The 11,824-nt window shown below is 46.0% G+C and overlaps 2 protein-coding genes and 1 non-coding gene across 3 annotated transcripts; 1 reads left to right on the plus strand and 2 right to left on the minus strand.

The window, feature by feature from the left end:
• The first annotated feature begins 936 nt into the window (after nt 1-936).
• LOC119286217 (mitochondrial import inner membrane translocase subunit TIM8-like) lies at nt 937-3,104 on the plus strand. The gene is made up of 2 exons (XM_037565585.1): nt 937-1,134; nt 2,666-3,104. Exons 1-2 carry the CDS (start codon nt 1,087-1,089, stop codon nt 2,852-2,854), a joined length of 237 nt encoding a protein of 78 aa, XP_037421482.1. The 5' UTR covers nt 937-1,086; the 3' UTR covers nt 2,855-3,104.
• A 760-nt stretch (nt 3,105-3,864) lies between these two features.
• On the minus strand, nt 3,865-3,938 carry TRNAV-CAC. The gene has a single exon. It is a non-coding gene; the product is annotated as a tRNA-Val (tRNA).
• A 1,116-nt stretch (nt 3,939-5,054) lies between these two features.
• On the minus strand, nt 5,055-9,004 carry LOC119283556 (pentatricopeptide repeat-containing protein At5g43790-like). The gene is made up of 4 exons (XM_037563045.1): nt 7,024-9,004; nt 6,141-6,437; nt 5,942-6,062; nt 5,055-5,406 (listed from the first exon to the last, which is right to left on the minus strand). The coding sequence occupies exon 1, from the start codon at nt 9,002-9,004 to the stop codon at nt 7,214-7,216; it is 1,791 nt and encodes a 596-aa protein (XP_037418942.1). The 3' UTR covers nt 5,055-5,406; nt 5,942-6,062; nt 6,141-6,437; nt 7,024-7,213.
• Nucleotides 9,005-11,824: the final 2,820 nt, after the last annotated feature.

The following is an 11,824-nucleotide window of genomic DNA, read 5'->3' on the forward strand; positions in this document are numbered from 1 at the left end:
GCGGGGTAAAAGCGATGGCGGTCCCACCTAGGACACGTGTCACACGTGGGAGGCGACAGAAGCGTTAGAAAGATCAGCCAGACGAAAAGAATTATTTCCTATAAAAAATTTAAATCTGGACAATAGGATGGGCTAGGAAGACCTAAAGGAGAAAACATATGGACTGTAAGGACATATGCTTTGACTGACAGTGAGCCAAGCGGACTACCTGAACTCTTCTAAAGCTCCCACATATTTTAAAAAGTGTCTGGACCACATGGCACGGACATTCAGGGGCGTTTTGATAGACTGTGTTGAAGATGCCCTTAACTATCTAATCATCGTATGAACTTTCCCATGAATTCGTTCGTAGCTAACTTTCATAATGCTTAAGGCCTTGTTCGGATCCAATCATAGAGAAATTCGCATGTGCACGCGCCTGTCCAGTCCTACACGACCTCATGATTACTTTGCGATCTGCAAAGTCGTTGGATTTCGCACAAAACACGTCAAGTTTTAAGTATTAGTTTTCCAAACTTGGTGATTCTGTCATTTGTTTGTATCAAGTTAAAATAATATATGTTTTCATGATAGTAGTTATTTTGATATATAAAAGTAAACTAGTTAAAATAAAAATAAATCGTTTCCCAGATCTGTAAATTAAAAATCTACGTGTTGGATTTTTTTTAGTGGTTGTTGGATTTTAGCCTTTTTTTAGGCAATGTTGGAGTTTAACTTTTTTTTTTGAGTCGATGTTGGAGTTCAACTCTTTTTTTTTAGGGTTGTTGGAGTTTATACTAGTTTACGTATGTGTCCGATAGGCTGCCGCAGTAGCGTGCCAGTGGCTGGCCCATGTCGAAACCTTTAATTAAGGCGTGACGGCCCTAATTTGGTCTCTCGTGGCCCAGATAGCGCTGTTCGATCGAAATAGGCCTTCAACCCTCCTCACAAAAGAAAATAAAAATAGAGCATCCTCCCTTCCTCCATCGTCTTCTTCCCCCTTCTCTTTCTTGCTCCAGGGGAAAGGAAAACAAAAGCCGACCTCCCTCTGCCCGTCTGCCGCCAAGGGAAGAGAGGAGATTGCAGGAGGGGCGCGAGTCACGAGCCATGGACGCTTCAGCTCTCAACGACCCGAGGTTTCAGGCGCTCTTAGAGGTAACCCTTCTAACCCTAGACCTAGGCCTAGACCCTAACCCTACACCGTCAGTCGGGGTAACAGGGCGACATCGCGGATCCTGGTAGTGCCCGCAGGCCCATCGGGGCCTTGGTTCGCAGCGCAGCGTTTTTGTTCTGTTTTCGGCGGTAATTTTTGTGCGATGTAATCGTCGCCAGAAGACGTACGGATGATCTGGCGCTCCCTTCATCCCTTCGTGCTGTATTTTGCGCTCGGATTTATTACAGAATAGTTGGAGATGTGAGATTCGCGCCGATTATTCTCACTCTTGTGCAAATCCGTCGGCGTGCTGTAATTTCTTTATATAGAAAGCAAAAGTAAAGTAAATTTAGGAGTTATGGTGCTCCTGAATTCTTAGGTTCAGATATGTCCTGCAGGTTAGTATTGGGACTGAATTCAGCATTACAAATTGTAGATCCGTTTAGGAACACAATGGATGAACCTGTCAACTCACCAAAGCGATTTTCTTCTTCTCATAGCTTCAAAGCTTGTCCAGCTGCTCAAAAGGTCCCAGATCCATTGTAGAACTGGATGCAGTCCAGCTTCTGCCAGTAGAGTTTGTCCAATTCCTTGTGTAGAAGAACTACTCTAGCCCTTACTCTAAACTCTAAACTGAACCATCTGGAATCTATCTGGTTTCAAGCAGCACGTGACTGTCCAGGTCCATTAGTCAGTTAATCATTTTACTTTTATAAGGCTTGAAATCTTTTACTTGGAGGGTACAAGGAAGCTTAAAATCGTGGTCTTTGGTTTTCTGGCAACCTGTAGTTAATGAATATACATGGCTCATTAGGTGGTCATTGAAATTAGAATAGCCCTGAACACACCAAGTGCGTCTGTAATTATATTATATAATGGAGCTATCTTGTTGTTTTGTGCAAATAGTGACGCATATCATCTCCTGGGAGATTATAAATTTATAACGCTCAAGTGATTTACATCCAGAATTTGCTGATGGTTATATGATGGAATCTTGCATTATTTTGCCATGTTCTTTCCTTGGTGAAACACTTGCATATAAGTTGCAAGATTTGAAATAACATAGGACTTTGTATGACATAACCTAATCCAAAAAAAGGTGGCTGATCCACCATGTAGTGGTATTTCACAATCTTCTTTCATACAAAAACACTTGCCTGTCTATAAGCAGTCATCCTTATTATTTGGAAAAGAAACGCCGCATGCAACTTGCTGTCGCATCTTGGAAGCTTATGTTCGTGGTCATTTATGTGCAGGAAATATATTTGCTTAGAAATAACATCAGAGTACACGTTTAATAGTTGGAACCCAACTTAAGAGGAAAAATAGGGGTTCACATAATCACATGGTCGAATTTGAAGAGAAGAATTATAGCTTGTCAAGTATTTTCATCTAGCATGCTGCAGGGACCCTCATTAGGAGTTTCTGATATTGTAAATAGTTGGTTTCATTTAGCTTCTATTTTACAAATCTCTAATTCAACCTGTAGTTCAACAGAAATCTAATCAGCACATACATTTTGTCTCTGTGCAGGAGGAGAAGAAAAAGGCCATGATGAATGAGATGATAGCGAAGCTGACTGACACTTGCTGGGACAGATGCATCACCGGAAGCATCGGGAGCAGCTTCAGCAACAGCGAAACCTCTTGCCTGTCCAACTGCGCAAAACGCTTTATTGATGTTAAGATGCTCACCATGCAACGAGCAAACAGCAGTAGCTAGGACCAGAATAGGTCTCCTGCCTGCCGCATCTGAATATGGAGTCCAATAAAGTTGATGCAAACCACCTATCTTTCTCCGCAACATTAATGATTTTGTTACTTCTTTTGCTGTTGGACCGTAGTTAGTGTGACGGTTGCCAGAAATTTGTAGATGGTGATTAAAATGTTACTGCTACTATGTTTTCACTTTGATATGGGCAGATGCTACGGCGTGATTAGATTTGAGCAATTATGTTTTTGTACTCCCTCCATTCCACAATGTAGTGCTTCCTTTATCCATGTGCTTCAACTTTGACCGTAAATTTAACTACCAAGACCGATTGCGGCGGGAGCAAAAATTATATCAATGAATTCGTATTTGAAAGAAGTTTTCAATTATATATTTTTTCCCTGCCGCAGTTGGTCTCGTTGGTTAAATTTATGGTCAAAGTTGGACCTCGAGAAGCGCGGACGCACTATATTTTAGAATGGAGGGAGTATGAAACACCCTGCTCTTATGGTACTTGGGCCTTTGTTCTGTTCAACCTCCTCCTAGGGGTTTGGAGAGGATTGAAGGGGAATTTGGCTTGTAGGGGATTTTATCCTCCACAATCCCTGTCAATCCCCTCTAAATCCCCATGAAAACTATGACTTCACACCAGCCTGTATCAGAAACCTTCTGTGTCGCCATCGCTGATAGGAAGACGACTTGGCACCGGCGAGCACACACCAGCCGACACGGACACCAATGATGAGATGCAGGAGGATGCAAATCTTGCAGTCGCCTCCGATGCCGAGAAAAGGAGTGGAAAAGCATGCACCGCCTCCAGACCTGAAATGGGTTGGTTTTGGTGCTGTTTCAGAGTTTGAAAAGAAAACATGATGATTCAGCAACTTTTAATCAATATATGGCATACGCTACACAGCTAAGCTCTTGCAATAGGAAATTCCAGCGAAGCGCCAGAAATTTGTTACCCTTTGATAAGAAACTATAGTTTTTGACATAATTACATAAACACAAAAAAAAATGTCTGTCTGAGCCCAGGTTCGAACTGGGGACCTTTAGTGTGTGAGACTAACGTGATAACCAACTACACCACCCAGACGACTTGTTCAGACTTCTAACCCAAATCTTATAATAGGATAAGAGTCTCGCTAAACGCAACCACGCCGAACGGTCGGATGGAACAAAACAGAGATGTATGGACTCAGGTGCATCAGAGATGTTATGGACTGAGCTCAGGCTGCAAGTGGTACACTAAGCTACCCTCAAAAAAAAAAGTGATACACTAGGCCTAGTTTGGCAGCAAAGTATTTTTTAAACTGTGGTAATTGAAAACCAGAGTATTCTCCTGAATGGGCAAGGAATACCACAGTTTTTTAATAACAATGTTTTTCTCAGTTTCGCATATGTTTGGCTGGTGCTGTCTTATCAAAGTTTTGACCCAAGTATTTGGAGTGGATGACTGAGTAATTAGCCACTGTTAATGGCGGCTGGCTGCATGCAGCCGCCATGCACCGTCCGACTCGATCTAGCTGATACTAGGATCTGTAGAATATGACTATCTCTGATGCACCTACATGCGCGTCAGCTGATCTAGAATATGTCATCCTTCCTTCACGCATGGCCTTTGCATGGGCGGCTGGCATTGAAAGCTCCAACTAGTCCACCTATAGCCGAGGAATCGATGGAGAAGCATGCAAGATCATTGTATACTGATCAGTGCATAGACAAACCCATACCTTTTTTCCCTGGTGGTGAGCTTGATTCGCTCATGATGAAGAGAAGAGATGGAGATGACGCCGGCTGGAAGGACCCGAGAGACCTACTACTCATAAACAAATCAAACTGAATCGGCTATAACATGGAGATATAGAGGTTGTTTTACCATATAACAGAAAGAGGGGAAATAGGATGGGGTCGCAGTATCCTTATCTCGATGTATACGGCAACGTCAACTGCGATCTACCCGACGTTTTCTCTCCGTTCTATTAAAAAAAAGAGGTCGGGACCCCTTTTCCAGATACCGCAAAAAGACCATGGTTTCTGGCATACTGTGGTTTACAAATCTTCGGTTTTTTTCTGAAACCAAACGCAGCAAAGTATTCAAAACCGTGGTTTTTTTCAGAAACCGTGGTATTCTCAGAAAACTTTAAAAAAAACTTTGCTGCCAAACGCAGCCTAAGCTGGAGAGGCCCGCGCCCGCCCAACAACTGCCGCATATGTTAAGTGGGAGATCCGCATCTACCCACATAATTTTAAGTGGGACAAGTGGTTTAGTGGGCATTCCATACAACATCAAAATTCACAAAACACAATAACCTGAACACAGCCAACTCTGCTCTGTGTTACTACCAGTCCTTAGACTACAAAGCCAGGAACGGTAAATAAAAATGACAGCCAGCAACCTCTACGCCCATCCACATTTACAGCAATTGGACATAAATTTTTGGCATGACTCCTATTTCTATCATGTTTTGGCGTGACCCAAATTTTTGTAGAGAGAAGCAAGTAAACAGTCCCTTGTCAGCACTATGAGCTGGAATCTTCAGGTTGATCCACAGATATATGAACTGCAATAAAAATAAATAATACTTTTCAGAATGTACCACAAGAAGAAAGCCTTAAGAAACAGTAGTAAAGAGGGCATTTGTTTCATAACATGAGCTAAAAACAACATAATTCAAGCCTACGCTTACAAGCTCCAGCGATTTTCCTTACATTTTTCCTTAACAAACTTAAGATGAGCACAGAAATAATCTTTATTACTACCTCTATACCAAAATATAAGACGTTTTTGTAGGCTAAACTAGCCTACAAAAATGTCTTATATTTTGATACGGAGGGAGTAGTTCAACAACAATCAGTGGACTGCATGTACTATACTAAGAAGAAGGACCAATTACCAAGTTAGCAAATACACCAAAAGTGGGCTTATTCACAGATTAAAATAATAGCAAATCAGAAACTGTGATTGGATTGATGATAGTGATATAATCCTTGGTTCAGAACTTGAAGTCAATTCTTATGCCATCTTCCCATAGCAAGTAAAATCAAGACTTTACTGTATATATTAGCTGCAAATTAAGGGAGACTTCATGGACATACAGTAATCAAATCTTTTACGGGCATCAATCTCTTCCTGCACCGCCACGGCACCTGAAGCTGCACTGACCGCCACGCCTGATCCTATCGCTTGATTCACAGACGATTAGGACACGCCCGCTTCCTGCACCGTCACATCACTTTCAGGTTACAAAATATAAATACAGAATACACAGGAACCAAGCTAATGTCCTGAACTTACAGCTGCTAATCCACCATCATCAGTTGAGTATGTTCTGAGCCGCGTAACTGCAGAGGAGACACTAGATAACTCGGCCGGAGCCATTCACTCTATTTCTCATCCCACTAAAACTTGATCTTGCTCCAACCACACCTTCGCGTAGAATGACTGAAACTGAGTCTTCCTGCAGTCCTGCCCCTCAACTCCCTGCTTATATACACAGCTTGGGCAAACCTCCCGCCCTTGTTGTTAAAATTTTGAATTTGTGTGTTTTCCTCTTCACACGCAAGCAGGCAAATGGACCTGTCAACATGCTGGCTTTTAACGCAAACAACATTAAACCTTTGGAGCATACACCAAGCAATTGTAAATTTGTAGTCAGAAATTTCATATCTTATTACTAAATTCAGAACAAGGCACAGCCTACATCAACTGATTGACAGATCAACATCTGTGGCATATTCATGAGCTAAGCAGGTTGTTGTCATGCTAACACCGGAGAAGCTACGGCAAGGCCAGATGAGCCGTGGCCCGCCCAGGACTGAAGCAAAAATAATAATCGCATGATGCCCAGCACACAACAATGCATTGATTTTAGCATTGTTTCTACTCTGTGGCCCGCACAGCTTTTCTTTGGTAGCTCCGCCACTGAATGCTAACATGGCATACCCATACAGTTTGATTGGCCAAAAAACCTCACTTCGCTAGGTTACAACTATTGCGTAATCAAACTCCGTGTCCCATCCCAATGAATCTATCAATAACATTCATTGGCTATTGACTAAATCATAGAACTTAAATTCAGTTATACTGCATAAGGCCCCAGCAAATTATCATTTGAATCTCATCCTTGACACTTGACACTTGATATTGCAACATTATCTTAGAAAATTAGGATTTTTACCTTGTTCTTCCGGGGCTAGTCTTGGTTCTTGAGGGTTCTTTGCAGACTTCAACGCCGTCGCCAACCGCTGATTCCGGCTGCTTCGTGTTCATGACGCCGTTCATCGTCCAGTCTGGAGTAGGACACAGAACAAGTAGGAACACGAATCTACAGCACATTCTTATGCACATGGCAAACAGCTAATGACCAGTCACCAGAAATCTCCACATGAGCAATGGCCATCTCTGAAGTGATGGAACCGGGTGCGGTCCCTCATGATGATCTCCCTTCCATACACCCGGGAGACGAGCTTCGTGCTCTCGTGACAATCACTGCACACCCGGAGGTTCTTGATGATCCTGATGGGCGCACCCGGAGAGGAGGCGATCAGGGCGAAGGCAATGGCGAGCCTCTCGCTATGGTAGGACAGAGCATCTGCCTTGTCCTCCTCCTCGACGTTGAACATCACAGCCGTGGTGCTCGGCCGGTGCCCGCTTTCCTTCAATCTGGCCTCGATCTCTTGAACCATGGCGTACATCTCCCTTGAGGCAGGGTGTGTCTTGTCACCAATCAAGAACTCATGGAGAACACCGTCGATGTCAAGGAGGCTTGACCCAGGGCTCTTGTCAATGCCCATGGCCTTCATCTCCTTCCTCGCCTTCTTTGCGTCCTCCCATAGTCTCATTCTCACGTAGAAGTTGGACAGCAGGACATAGTTTCCACTGTGCTCTGGCTCGAGCCTCATCAGCTCTTTGATCGTCCTCTCCCCAAGTTCTAGCTTGCCATGAATCCCACATGCCCGTATCAAAGACCTGTACATTGCGGCGTTCGGCGGAATGTCCATCCCTCGGATAAGCTTCTTGGCAACATCAAGCTGACCAGCTCGGCCCAGTATGTCAACCATGCATCCATAATGCTCGATCCTCGGTGTGACCCCAAACTGAATCTCCATTCTATCGAAGAGCCACCGCCCTTCATCCACCAACCCAGCATGGGCGCACGCGCACATCACCGCCAGCACCGTGACGCTATCAATCGGGTAGCCCTCGGCACACATCCTGTCAAACAAGGTGAGGGCAGCTCGGCCATGCCCATGGAATGCCAAGCCCTGGAGCATGGCATTGTAGCAGCGCGTGTCCATGTCCGTAACGCCAGCGAACACCTGCTCGGCCAGGTCCATTTTCCCGCACCTGGTGTACATCTCTACAAGCGCTGTGGCCACGTAACAGTTCACGGCCAGCCTGTGCCTTAGAGCATACGCGTGCGCCCACAGGCCATGCCCGAGAGCGCCGAGCTCCCCGCATGCGCCGACGACGGTGACGAGCGTGATCTCGTTTGGCGGGACCGTCGATGAGACCATGCGCGCAAACAGCTCAAGAATCTCCGCCGCCTCGCCAGCGCACGACGAATCCCTGACCCGGCGCGCATAGGTGGTGAGCAGCGCGTTCCAGGCCGGCAGGTCCGGCTGGACGATCCTGTCGAACACCCGGCGGCAGGACGCGATCCTACCGCAGCGGGCGAAGGCGTCGAGCAGCGCGGCGCCGAGGACGCGGTCGCGGGAGGCGGCCCCGGCGCCGAGGAATTTAAGCGAATGGGTGGCGAGCGCGAGCGCGGTGCGGGGCGGGGAGGCGCGGAGGAGGGCCGGATAGGTGAACTCGTTGGGGCGGAGGAGCGGGGGAGAGGCGAGGAAGAGGAGGGAGTAGAGGGGGAGCGCGGAAGGGAGGTGCGCGAGGAGGAGGGAGTTGGCGAGGAAAGCGGTGGGCGGCAGCGGGGAGCAGAGGAGGAGCTGGTGGCGGCGGGAGAGGGAGGGGACGGAGGAGGAGGCGAGGCGGAGGAGGAGGGCGAAGTTGGGGGAGTGGAGCGCGAGGCCGGAGGTGAGGAGCAGCGCGTGGAGCTGCCCGAAGACGCGCGGCGCGGCGGCCCGGAGCCGGCGGAGCGCCGGCAGCGGGTCGGCGGCCAGAGCGTGGCGGGAGGGAGCCGCGTCTGGGCTCATTTGCGCCATGGGCTAATTGGGAATCATTTGCCTTTATGGGCTTGAGTAACACTAAAGTCTTGGCCCAGGAACTGGACATAAACCATGGTTGATGCGACCTAATTTCTGGAAGCAACTAGTTAACGAGCGCACGGAATATGGAGGATTTTTGGGCGTGACACCCAGATAGGAAGGGTGTTTTCTCTGTTAGCTCTGCATACAAATTCATTATCAAAACCAAAATGCAGCGGGAAGACTGGCTTGAAGGGAGAAGTGGTGCGTCGAATAACTCAAGACAGGAGGAAGATTGGACTACGCTTTGGAGGTTCTCGGTTCCATCTAAAGTGAAAATATTTCTGTGGAGACTGGCACGCCACTCACTACCGACAACAGATGTGCTAAAAAACGGAACATGTCTACGGTTGATGCATGCCCTTTGTGTGGGAGGGAAGACTCTTGGAGACACGCACTAATCAGTTGCACCATGGCGCGTTGTATTTGGGCCTTGTCAGATTCAGAGGTGGTGCAGCGTATGGGAGATAATCAGGAGCCGGGTGCCAAGAACTTTCTCTTCAACATGCAGGAGTCGTTGAGCCATGACCAGTTTACAACTATGGTTGTTACCCTATGGTCCATCTGGTACACAAGACGGAAAGCGGTCTATGAAGATATTTTTCAGAGCCCAAGTCAAACAAATTCATTCATTAACTCATATTTGATGGATTTGCAAGGACTGCATAAACCAGCAACAAGCAAGGTTCCTGGTGCGAGCTCGGGTCCTAGGGTGGCAGAAGTCCAGAGGTGGCTGCCTCCGATGGGGGACAAAGCAAAGATCAATGTTGAAAGTGCGTTATATCGACTAGAGGGGGGGTGAATAGGCGATTTTTATGAAAGTCTTCAAAACGTGGAAGTTTCGAAGACAAACGATAGAAATAAACCTATTACCATGCAGCGGAAGGTAGACTACACTAGGCAAACCATAGTCAAGTATTCAATGAAGTGAAAGCACAATGACTAATAGCAGCAATGTAGTGAGGATCAGGTAGGAAGATATTATGAAGCCAAACAGAACACGCAGTCACTCCGTGAAGACAAAAGATAGTGCAATCATACAATGACTTCACGAGGACCAACAGTAAGTAAAGGGAAGGGAAGGATGAAACCAGTGACTCGTTGAAAACAATGATTTGTTGAACCAGTTCCAGTTGTTGTGACAACTGTATGTCTGGTTAGGGCGGCTAGGTATTTAAATCTGAGGACACACAGTCCCGGACATCCAATCCTGAACACGCAGCTCAGGACACCCAGTCCTCACCGTATTCCCCTTGAGCTAAGGTCACACAGACCTCGCCCAATCACTCTGGTAAGTCTTCAAGGTAGACTCCCAAACCTTCATAGACTTCGTTCACCGGCGATTCACAATGTCTCTTGGATGCTCAGAACGCGACGCCTAACCGGCTGGAGGATTCACAGTCCTCAAGTGTAATAAGTCTTCAGATCACACAAACAAGAAGACTTAAGTGATGCCTAACACTCTTTGGCTCTGGGTGGTTAGGGCTTTATCCTCGCAAGAAATTCTCTCTCAAAGGCTTCGAGGTGGGTTGCTCTCAAACGACAAAAGACATACTCTAACTCTGGGCAACCAACCGTTTATGGTTGTAGGGAGTGGGCTATTTATAGCCACTAGGCAACCCGACCTGATTTGTCCGAAATGACCCTGGGTCACTAAGGAACTGACACGTGTTCCAACGGTCAGATTTCAAACACACACGGCAACTTTACTTGGGCTACAAGCAAAGCTGACTTGTCCGACTCTGGACAAGATTCGCTCTCATAGTCTTCACTCGAAGACATAGGTTTTGGTTAAGCATCACTTCAGTCATTCTGACTGGTTCACTTGGACCCCACTTAACAGTATGGTGGTTCCTATGACTCAACAAAGAAGAAACAGAACTACGAAAGATCTAAGTCTTCGAGCTCCATAGGCTTCATGCGATGTCTTCTCTTGTCATAGTCTTCGATGAGAATATCTTCATAAACCACCTTTGACATCAATGTCTTCATACATTTTTAGGGGTCATATCTGGTAGGAAAACCGAATCAATGAGGGACTTCTACCTGTGTTATCCTGCAATTCTCACAAACACATTAGTCCCTCAACTAGGTTTGTCATCAATACTCCAAAACCAACTAAGGGTGGCACTAGATGCACTTACAATCTCCCCCTTTTTGGTGATTGATGACAAACTAGTTGAAGTTTTCAATGGGGAATATAATATGTGAAATTGTAAAGGAATTGTCTTCATTAGTTGCAAGGGCTCCCCCTGAAGATGTGCATATAAGTAATTTGCTTTTGGAATGCAAATGCACATGGCAGGTTGTATTCGTGAAGATCCTCTTCAACTTATGATGACAATTCATTATGCATGAGAAGGTATGTGAAGATAATGACATGCATAATGGAAAATGGACGTCTGCAAAATGATCTAAGTGCGGAATTTATCGTCGCACATGCGGAATTTACCATCGCATCACGAAGTAGCAAATAAGTAGCAGACGGCCATCGAGTTTAGGTGTTACAACTCAAAGAACCAAATGTTTCAAAACGAGAGTTGTAAACACGAGGCAAAATATAAAGCAACCGCCCATGTGGACCCGCTTGAAGACTATCAAACTCATATGCTTCTGCCCCTTTTGTCAGTAAGGAACAAAAAGGTTTGAAGACATAGAGCATCTACTCGTTCCCTTGAAGAGTAGGTGAAGCAGCAGGGTCGTCGGTGGTGTTCGGCGATGCAGAAGAACTTGGAGCAGTGTCGAAGCGTGCTGAAGGTGGTGGCGGTGAAGTCGCAT

The sequence above is a fragment of the Triticum dicoccoides genome, chromosome 4A (assembly GCF_002162155.2).
Source record: "Triticum dicoccoides isolate Atlit2015 ecotype Zavitan chromosome 4A, WEW_v2.0, whole genome shotgun sequence".
In the NCBI taxonomy this organism is placed as follows: domain Eukaryota; kingdom Viridiplantae; phylum Streptophyta; class Magnoliopsida; order Poales; family Poaceae; genus Triticum; species Triticum dicoccoides.

Bases quoted from the DNA above. Each gene is read 5' to 3' on its own strand.
- LOC119286217 (XM_037565585.1), top strand. From the start codon at position 1,087: ATGGACGCTTCAGCTCTCAACGACCCGAGGTTTCAGGCGCTCTTAGAG. The intron at 1,135-2,665 runs GTAACCCTTCTA...GTCTCTGTGCAG, and splicing joins GGTTTCAGGCGCTCTTAGAG to GAGGAGAAGAAAAAGGCCAT.
- LOC119283556 (XM_037563045.1), bottom strand. From the start codon at position 9,004: ATGGCGCAAATGAGCCCAGACGCGGCTCCCTCCCGCCACGCTCTGGCC.